Genomic DNA, 16,669 nt, shown 5'->3' with positions numbered 1-16,669 from the left:
TCCAACCGGTAACGTGTCCCTGCCGAAAATTTGACTCGACTGAAAATTTGATTCCATCGGAAATCTGACCGACCGGAAACCACAATCAACGGGATTCGTTATCCACCCGAACTTTTACTTGACCGGAAATCGAAAATCTTAATTTCTACTTGACTGGAAATGTGCCCCAATGGAAAACTTGACTCGACTGGAAATTGACCCGACCTGAAATGTGTTCCAACCCAAAATTTGGTTGTTCTTGGATGGAGAATATCCAATTTCAATACCGATATATTATTGGTTTTCCTAAAATATTGCAAAAATTCTATGTAAGTGATTGATTAATCGACTCCTATACGTTACAAATCGATTCTCCAAGATAAAATACGTTGGTGTCGGTGTACTACAGTCATATTAGGTGCATTTAGTCATCCAAGAATATAAAATGAACAATTTCAATCTCAAAAAATCGTCGATTTTCTGTAAAGAATCTTTAAAAATCGATATTACCGATCGATATATAGACTCGTCAACATAAAACTCGATTTTGCGTGTATAAATATGTAAGAACCGGTGTGTATAAGAAGTGTAAACAACGATAAAAACCCTGTAGACACATCAAACTAACAAGAAAATAGCGAAAATAAAGGCCGGAATTGGACCCCGTTGCCCCCACGTATCTCGAAAACGGTTCCTTTACTCATCTTGAAATTTTTTCCTGAGTTTTCTCTTAATATAAGCTTCCTCTTAAATTTTGGTTCGATGGTCGAATGGAATACCGAAAAAGGGGCGAAAATCGTCCCTTATTTTGGAGGCGCTTTGTGCTTCAAATAATGCAAGTAATTAATTTTTAAGTCATCATCATTGAAAAAATATTGCGAAACGCTGTCGGTTAATGATGTAGCTTGGTTATACATTTTATAAGACCGCAGTGCTGAAAATCGTTGAGGAGGTCTGAGTTATCCTAGGGTCGACCAGCGGGAATGAAACTTGGGTGATTTTTTGCAATTACTGTCTTTTTGGGACGAGGCTCTTACGATCCTGCGACAAGCATGAGTGGGAAGAATAATTAGTAAAAACAGAGTATCTAAATGGAACGAAGGTAATTATTACTGAACATGATCAACAATTCAAAAAAAAAAAAAAAAATCAGATTTTACAATCACGAACAATTGAGTAATCAAGAGATTAAATCACGCAATTTTTTTTCACGCCTTCTTCCTATCTCAGTTGGTCTTGGATCATAACGAGGACCCTACTTCGTATTGCTAGTAACATTTAGTTAGTCAATAATTGGACTGCATTTTGCAATTAGGAACTATAAATTCCGGCCCAGTTTAAAAACAACGTATGTGCCATTAGTTTCCCTATGCACATAAGTGTTTCTTCAGATGAGCCAGAATTTATAGTTCCAAATTGCAAAATGCAGTCCAATTGTTCCAACCTCACAAGTAAGACTTTCCCCTGCGACCAATCTCATGAAAACGCCTCGAGTGGACGAGGCCGAGCCGAATCACATCATGCCTCTCTCACGTCGCGCCGTAGATGTAGCTACGCGAAACTATTCGCGCATGCAGGAGCGCAGATGGTATCCTGCCAATCTGAAGGGGTTTTATCACGGTAGCAGTTCTCACAGTCGCGACGCAGAACTCACGAACAGTTCAAGCGGCGCGGCGGCGCGGCGCGGCATGCGGAATGTCCGTCTGCTTGACTTGTGAGGATAAAATGTATTTGTACTTCTTTTCCACGTTTGTTCCATGCAGCTCAGATTATTGAGTTTTCATACAATTTTGATAACTCAGCGTAAGTGCCCGTACTGGTCCCCTGATTTTAAAAAAGCAAGTCGTTTACAAGAAATCCAATTTCAAGCATTTTTGCAGCGATCACAAATTCATACTATTATTAATTTGTTTTTCGAGATCAAACTTGTAACAGTATTGATGGGGCGGTCGTCCTAATTTTTCATGTCCGCTTGCTGAAGTATAAGCATTATCTTCGAAACAAGCATTACGTTTTTCTGATGACTAGTGCTAATTCTTTCGTAGCCCCGACACTGTAATAAAACTCAATGAAACCTGCGTACATTCTGATCCAAAGCAACGAAATTCAATCTTTGCAAATGCAAATAAATCGAAAGTGCAGATAATTAGGTTTTTCTTCGCCTGTATGACCATGAAATTTACTCAAATCTCATTGTCAGTTTTCGTTTTTACTCAGTTTTGAATCCAATTTCGGGCATTGCATTTGAAAGAATCTATTTAACTTGAATCTCTGCCATTGCAAGGTTGATGACTTTGTGAGGTGCCGACGTGCCAAGGAAGAACGCCGTATGAGCCTTCAGACGTTGCCGAATTACCTTCGATAAAAATAGAATTTACTGGGAAAGTTTGGAATATTTTCCCCCAAAATTTTCACACAATTTCGCACTCAATTTAGTCTAAAGTATCTGAAAATAACAAGGAAAAAAAACGCACAAAGTTCTGCAAAATTACAAACTGTATCCGAGAAAATTTGGCAACTCGCGAATGTTCATTCGGCGTTCTCCCTCAGCGCAAAAGAGTAGGTAAAACACGTCAAAGGTTGGCAGCAGCCCCCTCTAACCTTCTCCCACCATTACCCGTTTGGTTCTAATGTTCCCGCCACTCAGGGCCGGACTGGCTCGCATATGAGGGCGTAGACCCTTGGCTGGTCAAAGGGGCATAATGTGATATTGCCTGGTAGGGCATCCCTATACGTGAAGAGAGGTTCGGAAAATTTTGGCAAAGCAGCACAAGTTTACGCTATTTTCAGGTTCAAAGTTTATTAATCGTACGGAGTAAAAATTGCAAACTTGAACGTAGTGAAGTAACCGACAGACTTCTGCCATTAAAGAAAACATAGAAAACTAAAGCCACTAGACGCGTTCATGCACCATTACTTCCAAAAGAATCGAGCCAGTGCTGTGGTTTACAGGAGCTGAAGACGTGGACCTGCAAATCCATCCTAAAAAAGAATCAGGCAAGGAGCGGATGTAGAGTGGAGCATTTGCGAGTTCACACCTCGCGCCATAGCGCCTTCAATTTTACAGATGCAACATGGAAATCCATCAAGCACGAATAGTTGTATCTCCGCGGCGTCTAGATCGCGCGTATTTTCCCTGATTCTGAACATCTGAAAAAAGAAGAAAGAACGAGTATCAACATAGCCGGAGGTAGGAGAGATGTGTTCAGGCCTCTTTTTCAACTTTTCTCCCGAATCTGGGCGACATCTCATTGGAAGCACGGAGCAGACCTCTGAGAGCTCACGCTTCGCGTCATGGCGCCTTCAATTTTTCAGATGCAGCACGGACGTCCATCAAGCACGAATAGTTGTATCTCTGCGCCGTCGTAAACGCGCATCCTTTCTCTCCCTGTATTTCCATTTTGTGTTTGTGTGCGATTATCTTATTCGTAATTGTGCTTGTGCTTCAAACTAGTAGCAATGGAGCAGAGCATAGCGAGTTCACGACTCACGCCATCGCGTCTTACATTTTTCATATGCAATGTGGACATTCATTTTGCGAATAGTTGTATCGCGTTTACACTTTAGATATCTCTTATTTTTTTAATTTCGAGATAAATTATGGTTAAGTTCGCCCGAGATAGGCTATGGTTTGTCCAAATCAATAGTCATTTTGAAAAGGAAGAAATCTGTTTAAAGGTCTCTCAAGAAGTCTATGAAGGTGCGTATGTCTAAAAATCGAATCGACCATCGCTTCTTACACTGGAAAAAAACCACATTGGATCTGGAGTCCAGACTCTTAAAAACATCGACAAGAAAAAATACTCTTGATTCAATCAGATTTAAGCTTAAATCAAGAACCAATCCTCTTAATCTGAGCGGATTTCCTTTTGATTTAAGCTTAATCTGATTGAATCAAGAGTCCTTTTTCTCGTCAATGTTTTCAAGAGTCTGGACTCTAGATCCAATGTGTTTTTTTTTTACCAGTGTACGGGGAGTTACACACAGCGAATGAAGGAAGGGGATCATAGAGCGCATTTATGTCAACAAAAAGGTAAAAATTTCACAGAAAAGTGTTTATACGCTTCAGAAAGTAGTTCTGTGACCTCTGTTCACCACTATCATGCACTGGTAAAAAAAAAAACACATTGGATCTGGAGTCCAGACTCTTGAAAACATTGACAAGAAAAAGGACTCTTGATTCAATCAGATTTAAGCTTAAATCAAAAGGAAATCCGCTCAAATTAAGAGGCTTGGCTCTTGATTTAAGCTTAAATCTGATTGAATCAAGAGTATTTTTTCTTGTCGATGTTTTTAAGAGTCTGGACTCTAGATACAATGTGTTTTTTTTTTTTCCAGTGTGCGTAAAAACACCTTTCTTTACTCCTAACTCTCTCTTCTTCCGTTCCCTTAAGAAATTTTCCGCACATATTCTCGGTTGTAATTTTTTTTCTCTTCTCATTTTGCTATCTGTCAGAGGGGCGCGTTTTCGGCGCGCCAAGGGGGCGTATCTGCCAAAGGCAGAGTGGCCTTATGGCCAGTCCGAGCCTGCCGCCATTTTATTCTCTTTTTACCCAAGCAGCCTCCCTGAGACCTAGTGACCCAGTGGCCACACGCCACACTCTTCCTACAGAGGTGTGCTCTGTGCTATAACCTGGTCAAAATTAGCCGTACCAGAGGGGCAAACCACTGAATTGTATAACTTTCTCAGCGTGTGAATACTCCGTGCCCATGGACTCTCAATAAATTCGTTCATCGACCGCTGATGCGTGGCTTCATGGCGGACTGCGTCGAAAATCGTTGTTTACATCGCGGCTCGGCCGTCTGTCTCCATCAAATCAACAACAGTCGCCCCGCGGCGGACAACCGAGTATTTATCTCTCGCGCATTTGTATGTTTTGTCTTTCAGATACGACATGACATACCAGCACTCCCTTGCCAACAAACCCGCGTATATCCTCTTAAAACTCCTCAGCAGAAACGCGTTTGTTGCTCGATGCATCTCAAAATTCTCGCCGAAGGTAAATTCCCGCACCGCCGTCGTCGTCGCCTCGCTGGACTGCAGCCGAAGACGAATCTCCACCGCACAGTGGAGTGACTCGATGAGAAATGTGGAAATTTTGGAATTTGACTTCTTCGTTGATAAAAAATTTAAAAGCTTTAAAGTAATTCTATTTGTCTCCTTGTATGTTGTTGTCCTGTCTCTGTTAGAATCACCCTCTAAAATGTATCCTCTTTCTCTTCTCTCTCTTCTTATTCCTCTACTTCTAGTTTTTCTTCATTTTCTTCTCTTTCCTCTTCCTCCTTCTTTACTCTTTCTTCTTTTCTCTTTGAACAGAGCATGAAAAATGCAATCCGATCATTACCTTATCAGAAACGTATTGCAAGGATAAAATTGATGAAAAGTGTTAAAAAAGTAACCAAACCTCGCCTTTGTCTTAATGGCCAGTCATCAAAAATTTCAACATAGTAAAAACTCATTCATCTTCCTTAAAATTTAAATGTGACGAAATGAACTACATTTTGCGATGAAGAACTACTATTAAAATCACCTTTCTGCACAGAGAAACTAAAGGCAGTATGTATGTTGTTCCTCAAATAAGCCATAAATATCAGTTTCTAATAACTACAAAAGGTAGTCCTAATAAACATTGAAAATGACAGTCATAGTAAAAAATTTCGGGGGAAAAAGCTGAGCTATTAGCCGACTTTACAAATATAATATGCAATAATTGCTACTCGGGCCATGCTTTAATAAAAAAAAACAATGTGCAACAAGTCGGCTAATAGCCCAGCTTTTTTTTCGCATTATAAGTAGCCGAAAACCTGAAAATCTTGTCAAAAATTTCATATCCAGCCTCTTTCGACAGCTCGACCCACTGCGCGACGTCGGATTTTTATACCATTATCTTTTCTTCTCGATTTCTGACCTCATTTTCCACGTCTATCTCTAGAATCGGCGTATCCAAGCCACCGACGGCCCGGTCCTCAGTTCGTGCCGGACACAGCGCACTTGCTGAGACCCGCTCGAGGAGTGACGCGTTTTTGTGGCCTGTTGATGTGCTTTCCTCGAATTTTCCGCTCCCTCGCCAATCCGATCCCTCTGTTCTTCTCTGTGCTTTCGTTTTTCTTGTCGTCCCTTTTGATGGATTACTCCAGGCAGCTTCAGAGCGTCCGACGTGAAGATGCCGACAAGAAAGATCACAACAATAATGAAAAACTTCCAGGTGATTTTGTTGTTGTTTATTTCGGGGGGGGGGGGGCGGCACGCTAAAAAACCTTGGCCATCCTCGGGAAAAGGGACCAGAGTCATTCAGTAATTCCACCATGTACATATAGCGCTGCGTAATGCTGGCAGAGATCCCTGCCCCAACGCCATAGTTGCGTTAAATAATTAATGAAAGCGGGAAGATTATTGAAAGTGATAAACGAAGCTATATGTAGATAAACATGAAGATGGGAAAATTGATCGATGGGAAAATCGATCAACCTGAAAACTGCAAAAAGTGCTGTAATTTTGTAGATTATATTCCAATCTTTTGTTAAACCATTAACATGGGACGTCCAGCAAAATTGGTATACAACCCACTGAAAGGGTCTTTTCTAAATATCTCTTAGTGAAATCCGGAGGGTACTTAATGCAAGCAAATCCGCCCTGCAGGAACAGTTTACTCCTAAAAAAGTACATTTTACTCTACACTGAAAAAAAGTAGCTTGGATCAAGCATGATAATTCTTGAATTTGCCGCCAAGAATTTTCTTTATCTTGCTTTAAGCTGACTTTTTCTTGATTCAAGAAAAATAATGCTTGGGTTAAGCAAAAAAGTAGCTTATAATAACCAGCAAAATTCTTGATTTAAAAAGAAATACTTCTTGGCGGCAAATTTAAGATTCTTTTTTTTCCAGTGCATGTTCGTCATCAATCGGGTTGCTGGACATCTATAAACACACCTCCTTCTTTTTCTCTTCTTGCCTCTCCTGTTCTTTTTCTGTATTTTCTGTTCCTCTTTTTCTCCTATCCGGTTTCTACTGCGTCCTAATCTGACAAAATTAAAGATTCATAGACTAAAAGCTGCTAGAATGGTGTAAAATAGAGAGAATTCATAGGAAAAGTCAGGGAATTTTGCAAGGTGCGTTTAGCAGAAATGAGTGTAATTTAAAGGAAAAGTAACTAAAGTGCAAGTTTTATTCGAATGCCCTGGAAAATCAGGGAATCCGAAAATATTGGAGCCAGGGAACAGCAAAAATAGTCAGCGATTTGAAGATGAAGGAAACTATGGCAACCTTGATGTTAAGTTTCTTACACACGGCCCGAACACACTCTGTATTTATACGCACTTTATTTTTTAGGTATTGGTTTTGCTATTTTGAGACGGAAAAAGTCGATTGCTTGCCGTTTCTACGAAATGAAAATTTTTATGTTTTTAAAGTAAGAAATTTGTATGTTCATAAACTCATTTGAGTCCATTCTAAGGTTTTTGTAATCTGAATCATATTTTTGGCTCAATCATTTCCAGGATTTTATGAGGCCGAGAACGTCAAGACTGTTTTTAATGTGGAGAAATCGTGCGGATATCTTAAGAGCATTGCGGACAACTTGAACTTATTAGGCCCCTTTAATACTTTTAAGTGTGAGAAATTGCAGATCAAAAGTGACTCCAGTTTCACAGAATCGGTAAGAAGATATTTTTTAAACAAAACACGCTGATCAAAAAATGTAAATGAAAGAAATCTCGCCTCTTTTTATCCTAGAATTTGCTTCTTATCAATTTTGACTGTATGAAGTATTCATGTTTTTGCGTTGGAGCATTTCTACTTCGTGTCGCAAGCTTTAGTACCATGCATTATTTCCGTTTGGTGAATCCTCTCCAAATAAATCGTCTTTTTTTTCTTTTCCTTTAATAACATCTGAAAATTATTACAAGAAGTCTCAAGTGTTAAATCATTATCGATGGGAGTATTTTTATATTAAATAAAAATATGAATAAAAATTAAATAATTAATGAAAAGAAATGACTTCATACTTATTATACTACTTTTTAGGAACCGTCTTTTTTGGCTCTTATTTTTACTGTTATCAAATAATATTACTTTGTTAAAAACACGTTTCGTCGTAAGCCAAGAAAAAAATAAATTGTGGCTCTCAATGCTTGTGTATGACTCAGAACCAACATAGATTTTAAGTTTTAAGTACAAAACTACGTTTTCGGTAACAATCATGAGGCCGCGGTAACAATCCTGCCTTATCATCGGAACTTGAATAATTTGTACCAAAAAAGTAATATTTCAAATTCTATTATGAATGTAGATTGGGTTTGAAATGAGACACGAGTGGAGAGATCGAAAAAGATCACACTAAAGAACCAAACTGAATTTGAACTTCAACTCAGCATCGTATAATATGAAATAAAATCTGCGCCTTACGATAAGTTCGCAGATGCAGTATACTCTCACGCGAGTTTACGCCTGAAAATCGTGGCGCATACAACACTACCTACAGCTGTGTACGCGTTGACTTTCACGGCGATTTTAAATGAATGAACACTGAACAGGGAAGAGGGGATCATTCGGTATGTTGCTGAAGCGTCCATGAGTAAATGGTAGTGGATGTTTATCCTGTAATATTTTAATCACATAGTTAAATTTAACAATTTCCTCCAAGAGTTTCATCTGCAATTTTATTGTCTCGTTCTAATTGTGCTGTGCACTAGTGGGTGACGTCAGTGTTTTACCTCAATCGCCCCACCAATATAATTTATACCCTAATAAACTACTCCTTCAACTATAGTAGAGACGCATCCAGCAAGTTGGCAACAGTGTCAATTTGCAACCAACTTTTCTCCATTTAAACCCATGTTGAATAATCGATTCTTTTCGGAGCACTCAACCCCTCCGAGGGTCGATTTATTTCCTCATGCATCAATGGCGAAAAAACAATGTTGCAAACTTGCTGGATCCACCAATGCACTGAAGAGATGGATAAAAACTCCTGCGCATTGATAAATTGGTTTGTTTACATTTTGCCGACTGCGCGTATATTTTCCTTAAGGAAAACAGCGAAGTTATTTCTGAACCAACTTTATATTTAGCAGACGTGTTGTTATGAAGATGAACCGTGAGGTAAACAAAAGTGTCGGAAAAATGCTGAGAGAAGAGAATTTATCACTTAACTAAAAGCACTATTTTAACAAAGTTACATCAAATTGACCGACGAATTTCTAATGGACGTATTTCTGCTCAACGGAACTAAGCGCCAATTTGAGTTTCTTTTGAGAATTTTAGAATCCCGGATAGTTCTCTCCGTCATGTGAAAATAAGCGCCATGGGAAAGCATTGTAAGCATAGGACGGAATGGGACTTTAGTTACCTGCCGCAGCCAAATCCGCAGTTTGCAGTGGGTGAGTCTACGGTACATCGGTACGTGTGGACCGACTAAACAACGCGAAAAATCTAAATCTTGGCTGAACCTAATTTAGAGATATCGCAATTTGAAATTTCCGCAGTAAATACAAGTTTCCTGCCGATTTTGTTCCGCTGTTTTATTTATTTGTCCATTGGATCGGTGTTGATCGGTTCACGTTTTTATTTTTCGTTCGATTCATGCCGATCGTACACATACCCTTTCGATGCGCGGAGACTACCTTTTTATACTCGTTTTTCTCTAAATTTGCCTTCAGCCATGTCCGCAGCAATTGTTGTTACGAATATGTTGTGCGTGCTGATTTTAACCTATTACATACTCGACTCTTTGCAGGCGTTTTATGTGCGCAAGTAGCGCTATCTGTTGGAGAACGAACGAAAAAGGGATTGAGCGACTCGTTCAATCTCACTTCTGCTGTTCTTCAACAGGGTGCTCTACTTTCGCACATTAAACGCCTTCAAAGAGTAAAGTATGTAATGAGCTGAGATCAGCGCGCACAACATATTCGTAGCAAAAATTGCTGCGGACGCATCTGAAGGCGAATTGAAAACTGTTTATAAAACATTCAAAACCACTGAATTCGGTCATTTTTTTTTATTGTTTTAGTCAGGAAACATCTGAATGGAAACTTTTGACGTAACTTGCAAATGTTTTGTATCCTAGCATCCCGTATTGATCCAGATTATTTGATCCGTTTACGCATTAAGCCCAATTCACACTATCAAGCTTTTCTTTCATTTCTTGAATGCAACTTGTCGTAATGGAAATTTGTATACTGTGATACTGACTAGAGAGAACGACAATTTGATAAAATACTGAACGGAAACTTAAATGTGACGTCGCATTCAACTTTTCGTTCCACTTTCCATCCAATTGCCAGCGCCAATGGCATAGAAAGTTGAATGGAGAGTGATTGAATCAATTTTTTTTTGCGTTCAACATTCGATCCAACATTTCATTCAATTATGTCGGTTGAAAAGTTTGATAGTGTGAATTGGGATTCAAGCGTTGTTGTGACTGACTTGTGTTACCAGTCAAAAACGCCTTCAGTTTTGCGTGATACTTCATTGCCCGTTCCGGAGTTAGAATATTTGTATCAACAACCATTTTGCATGTTGACACTAATTCGCAGGATCTTTCAATTGCTTGTCGAACACTCATAAATTGTCGTCTCGCATTTAGCCGGACTTTCGTAAAACTCACGCGCATTTTAAACGTTGAAACTATCTTTTTCGAAAATTTTGAGATTGATTCCTACTCTGTTCCTACTCTGTTGCAATCAAATGGTTGTAAATTTTATACAGTGTTTTTTTTTTTTTTTTTTTCAAGAGAAAATTCCTAATATTAATAAGTGTTGTCTGTTGTTTCAGGTGAGTGCTGTTATTGTATTACCATCCCTGACATTGCGGTAAGTTTTCTGATTTCTTGCCATAATGTTGCGAACTCAACGTGTTCACCATATTATTTACCAAACCACGTATAGCCATTCCATTAGAGCCATATTATTCGCCAAATCCTGAAATTATAACACCGAGCAGTGCAATACATCGAGTGTTAAAAGAACTGAAAAGAGAGCACAAAAAGTGCCAGGTGGAAGGTTGACTTTGTTGGAAGTTTTGGAGGGAATTTTAGGGACGTGTTGAGAGGTGACAAGTTAATTTTTGAGGTCCTGCAAACAGAAATTCAGATTTTCTCGTTTTGATAAACCTCTGGTTTATATTTCGCATAGGAAAGCTGCAGCAATAAAATTTACCAACACACACTAGAGGATGATATACACATTCATACTCTCGGCATCTCAAATTGTTGGAGAGTATGGCCGAATGAAATTTGCTTCAGCTGACTTACTCGTCAGTCCAATGAACACCCACTGGCGGGATACGAACCCAGGGCGTGATGCCCTATACTCAGACACACTGACTACCGGTAGAAAGGGACTTAAGGTAGGCTGAAAAGCCGTGATGTTTAAATATCCACATCTTTCGAAAACCTAACTGAAAGACCAAACATATTTTTAATGTCTCTAACAGTGAAGGAAAACTAATCGAGACGTGAAAGAGAGGATTTGAGCTACACCAAAATATGAAGTTTTATTTCCCCGTAGCGTTTTTCTTAAAATTAGAAATTGCTTCCTTTCTGTTGAACACTGAGACAAAATATTTCAGTGACCCTGCACTGCCACCTTTTCTATCTTGCAAAAGTTAATTTCAGATTTAGAAGTCATCGCTCAGATTTGCCCAATTGCCTCTGTCGACCAAAGAGTTGAGCAATTGCCAAACGCAACTATGTGCATTAAGACATGAGCCCTGAGACCTATAAGAATATATGCACAACAGGGCTCACGTCATAATGCACATAGTTTCGTTTGGCAGAAATACTTCCAATTGATTTTGCAATCCTAACCTAAGTTGCAAAAACTCGCTGAGCAAAGTGCTCATCCCTATACCCTCATCATTCATCAGTATAGGCTAATTTCATTTTATTTCTTGCTCAAAAAGTTGCTCATCGACCGTTATCAGGCGGAAAATGGCCTAGACCTCCGAACTTAACTTTTGCCTCGCCTGCTCACATTTTTCAGATTTTTAGTGCAGGGTATCTAACATGGACCGCGTTTTGCAGAAAGGAACCAAGCCACATTTGTTTTTACCAAATTTAACTGTGCAATTTAATTTTTTACAAGAGAAAGTTTGTGCGGATTTCTTTGAAAATGTTTAGAATTTGCTTCGCACTGTGCAGAAAATTCTGCGAAATTTGCACAAAAATCCGCAGCACCGTCTTCATGTAAAAAATTGAATTGCCCAATTAAATTTGGCAATAGCTGAAGTGGCTCGGTTCCTTTCTGCTTAACACGGTCCAAATGTATTGCCTCTGATAGAACATACTCCAACTATACTAAAAATACGATTCTGTTGGCGTAATAATTATGAAGTTTATTGCCCTTTATCGCTAGCTTATTATTAGTACCTCGCGCTATGACGATATCGCTTTATTATCATTATTATTGTTATTACTAGTGCTGACCGATCACAATCTTTCACGTGCGACATCACACCAGCGTCACGCCGACAAGTCCAGTGGGTCGATTTTTCAATCGTTATCGATTTGCTTTGATCGATAGAACCAGTGGCGTGGCATGGCGTGCTTTGCGATGTATCGATTGACCTGCCATTTAAACCTAAGGATAAGGATCGATAAACAGGGTTTTCGCAACGAACACCTTAATAATGGATTCCTTACCATGGCTTGAAATGAGGAAATATCGATAATCGATTATTCACACCTCACCACTGAACAGAGCCCTGTCTTGTTAACGCTGCCTAGCAATCGATTGAACCCTCGACAAAACCCAAAAATTTACATCGACTTAAGCGGCTTTCGGTCCGGCACCATAAACTGCGAAATCGACTAAAACTTATTTTTTTGTGTATCGTTTCTAATGAAAATGTCTAAAGAGACCGAAAAAAGATTCGATTTGAACTGATTCCCGTCGTAAGCGTTTTTAGACTCAACGAACTTTTACTATAATACCTCTGATTACTTGGAGAATTTTATTTGCAAGTCGATTTAAAGTATGTTAAAATTTCAAGAAAACTTAATCATATATTCCCTGAATAATACATGTTACCGGGGGGATTTTGCATCTGTCAACTATTCATACAACGTTTTCCCTCAGCACGGTAGTAAATCCAGCCAACTGCAGTGGCGTGGCATGCTTTGCGATATATCGACTGTTATGTCATTTAAACCTGTGGAAAAGGATCAATAAACAGGGTGTTCGCAACGAACACCTTAATAATCGATTCTTTACCATAGGTATAAATGGCAGAACAATCGATACATTCGGAATTTACGCCACGCCACTGACCAACTGTCATTGCACTCGACGCCATGCCAAATTCCTTCACTCCGGAGTCCGGAGCGGCTTTTGATCATGAGTTACGGCCATTAAAAAGGCGTATTATGATATTTTCAGAACAACACCAATTAACGTCTCGAATGAAAATGAAATAAATGATGTTCTCATTATGCGCCTCCTCATGCAGCGCCAAGCGTTCCGGGGGGGGGGGGGGGGGCAAAGGAGCCGAAGAAACGATTGAACGGAACATGCTATCAATTATAGCGACGTTGCCACTCAGTTCGAAAATTAAAAAAGACATCTGAAAGAGGATTGACCGGACTACGTTTTGCAATGAGGAAGTACAATTTTTGGCTCATTTCAGAAACAAGGCATGTTCTAATAGTTTCTCTATGCAGACGGGTGCTTTTACGGGTGGATCAGAAAGTACACTTCCTTATCGCAAAATAACAGCCAACTTTGAAAAACATGCCAGTTACCACGGGTAATGTTTCTACAGTGCGTCAGATTCTTGTCATGCGTTTAGACGGAATTTTCAGACGCTCCTTGAACCCTCTTCGACTTAAAATTTCCTTTCAAGAATCCCATTGACAATTATTTGTAATGGATTAGTATGTAGGGAAATCGTTTTTTTCCCCACTGGCAAATATCGTCATTGTTTCGAAGGGCGATATTTCCATTAATATTGGAAGTAAAAACTTGAAATTCGCACAGAGGCAAGAACTGAAATTTTTACAATTTTTTCGAGTGCCAAGAATCGTCATTGCTTCGAAAAACGCGGTAACTGACGTCACCTTTTTCCGATGGTGCATGCGATGAGTTTCACCACCTTGCTTGAAATCATCGATGATGCAGATACATGAATCATCGGTGCAAATGCGTGTATCACCGAATGATGAATCTAAGGTGGAAAGAAGCATAATGGGATGCATTCAGTAGATCACGAATGACAGATGACGTCAATGACCGCTTTTGTCATTAGGTCATATATCTGCTATTATTGACCCATAAATTTAACGTTTAAATATGTAGGTCTCCTTATTTTCGTTAATTATCAGGATCCAATCGTCAAAACACGGTTTCATGGCCGGAGCAGCGGTTGCGAACGTGACAATGCAATCGTATCTTTCTTTGCTCAATTTCTACCGAAAACGATAGTTCATTACGGATGAAGGCATTTAAACGCCTGTGTTGATGCAGAAATTATCACCGCATGGCGGCAAAACAAAACCATCTGTCGGTCTAAAAATAACATTCTCAGCAGACTTGTCAAGCTAAAAAGACAAACAAGGGCCTCGATGAGTAACTTTGCGTTTCCCTCAAAATCCAATTCTGGAAATTTCAGCTTGACTCTGAAATTAAATTCTAATTTATTGTCAAATTCAATGTCTTGTGTTTCTATTTTCAAGCCCAAAAGGTAATTTTTTGCAACCGAATACAGTACCATTTGTTGCTCAACAATATTATCGAGATTATCGTAAATGCTCTGTATCTCAAGTATCCAAATTTAGTGTATGTAGAATGGTGTCTTGTAAAATTGAAGGCGCAGCTTCATAATGATGGGTTTGTTGTGATTCCCAACCACGTTTAGTTGAGAGAAAGGATTATTTCGATGAGGTAAATTCATTATGCTCAGTGTTATAATTCCCTATCATACGATGCTTTCCTGATTGAATATCAAATTAATGTATATTCTTTCCTGTCCTATCTTTTAATTTTGTGAACTACCCTTTTGTGACCCATACTTCTTAAATTTTTTAAATTCTGTATTGCACTATTTTGATCTCTTCTCTAAGGTGTTAATGACCCAGATGTTAAAAGCACCTTTAAATAAACGTATCTACCAACCAACCATACATTTCTCAAATGAGATAGTTAGTCCTAATTAGTTGCTCTCCAGTCCCTCTACCGTCGATCGGTCAACTTCTTTCGTGAACTGTTTGATTATTTAAATTGAAAGTGGAGTGTCCTCTCCGTCGGAAAATATTCAACTCCGCAAACATTTAGTAGTTATAGTTTTTGTACGTTTTGAGATTGACTTAAAAAAAAAATTGGTCTCTCCATCGCTGTTTCTCTCAAGTTTTTGGTAAAACCGTAAAATTGAAAACTACTTACATTTACGCAGTGGCAGTATTCATTCAGTTTTTAAACCGATTTTGTTCATTACATCCGAGAAAATCTTCTCAACTTAGACCTCTACAGTGGCCAGGTTGATGACAGGTGCATCAGGTGCATGATCACCATCGAATGTTGAGATTGCGTGCCTCATTGTTTTGGCTTCAAGGACTTTTATAGGACCCAGCGGGCTGATTATTGAAAATGATGGACAAAACTATATAGACAAAGAAGACATAGGAAGTATGGAGCGATCCTATCTGGTTGAAATGAGTGGTTCCTATAGACTAAGAGAGAAATTGATGGACTAACTGAAGGGTCTCTTTTGGGTTGCCGTTAGTTAGTCTATTACCTATACCTCCTTTGTCCATTGCAAACATACCCGTTTCCACCAATAGGATCCCTTCAAATCCCTTTTGTCTTCTTTGTCTGTAGGTTTGTCTATCAATTTCAACAATCAGCCCGCTGGGACCTTACTTACTCCATGAAAATGCTCTCTAATCATTCACTTTCTCTCTTTTTCCTAACGAATCCCTGCTGAAAACGACCATGTTGGTGAGTGAAGCATGATATCATGTTGACGCCAACATGTTACCGAGTTAAGATCAGTGAGTTTCCTCGATGAGGTCAACACGGTTACGTGCTTAGTGGTCTCCTTCAAGTACGTTGATACCATACTGCCATCATGTTGACAACATATTGGCACAAGAATTGGACCATACTGGTAACAGTATGATCTCAACACGTTACCAACACGGGCGTTTTGAGGAGGGCTCCGTTAGAGGAACCTCGGCAACGGAGCTCGGTGCTGGAGAGGTGTGCTGGGCCGTTGGGACGGCTCGCCGTGTCATACACGAGCATAAATTACAATCGTCATTTCTTTTCTATTTGCACACAACGAAGAGCAGGAGGCCAGAGCAGCGTGCCACTTGCAGCGGGCAGGTACTCGCAACATCACTTAACGAGACATTCCGGTCGGTGCCAGAACTGCCACACTGCACCGCGCTGCACCGCGCTGCACCGCGCTGCGTCGCATCGCTGCATTTTCAATCAAAGCCCCATGTCTCACCCGCGTCCGACGTCCGTTTACGCGCGCCTTCCGCAAGATATTCAATGTACGTACGTACATACAATGGACACCTCGCTATGAGCGGAATAACTACACCGCCGCACGGTGGATCAAGTCAATCAGAAAGGTCGCACGTGAAATTTTTGACGAGAGCTGTAAATTTTGATGTTTATTTCGTCACATTTTCAATTTTAAGGGGTGCTTCTAGAGGAAAATTTGGTCGTATTTCTGTGAAAGGGGACTAAGCGCAA

At 39.6% G+C, this 16,669-nt stretch overlaps 2 protein-coding genes across 3 annotated transcripts in view; both read left to right on the top strand.

Annotated features, from left to right (window-relative positions):
- Window positions 1-16,669, top strand: part of IP3K2 (Inositol 1,4,5-triphosphate kinase 2) — a 416,125-nt gene that overhangs the window by 278,123 nt on the left and 121,333 nt on the right. The window lies entirely within an intron of this gene.
- On the top strand, window positions 5,919-15,179 carry LOC140224183 (uncharacterized). Its single transcript, XM_072297692.1, has 3 exons — window positions 5,919-6,185; window positions 7,475-7,632; window positions 10,749-15,179. The coding sequence occupies exons 1-3, from the start codon at window positions 6,017-6,019 to the stop codon at window positions 10,788-10,790; spliced, it is 369 nt and encodes a 122-aa protein (XP_072153793.1). The 5' UTR covers window positions 5,919-6,016; the 3' UTR covers window positions 10,791-15,179.

This window comes from Bemisia tabaci, chromosome 3, assembly GCF_918797505.1.
Source record: "Bemisia tabaci chromosome 3, PGI_BMITA_v3".
NCBI classification, from domain to species: Eukaryota; Metazoa; Arthropoda; class Insecta; order Hemiptera; family Aleyrodidae; genus Bemisia; species Bemisia tabaci.
The sequence above is the reverse complement of the archived record's forward strand: the minus strand, read 5'-3'. Positions and strand labels throughout refer to the sequence as shown.

What these genes read in the sequence shown, in the direction of transcription:
- LOC140224183 (XM_072297692.1), top strand. Translation starts at nt 6,017, where the DNA reads ATGTGCTTTCCTCGAATTTTCCGCTCCCTCGCCAATCCGATCCCTCTG. An exon ending in CAATAATGAAAAACTTCCAG is followed by an intron (nt 6,186 to 7,474) that starts GTGATTTTGTTG and finishes AATCATTTCCAG; the next exon opens with GATTTTATGAGGCCGAGAAC. An exon ending in ACTCCAGTTTCACAGAATCG is followed by an intron (nt 7,633 to 10,748) that starts GTAAGAAGATAT and finishes CTGTTGTTTCAG; the next exon opens with GTGAGTGCTGTTATTGTATT.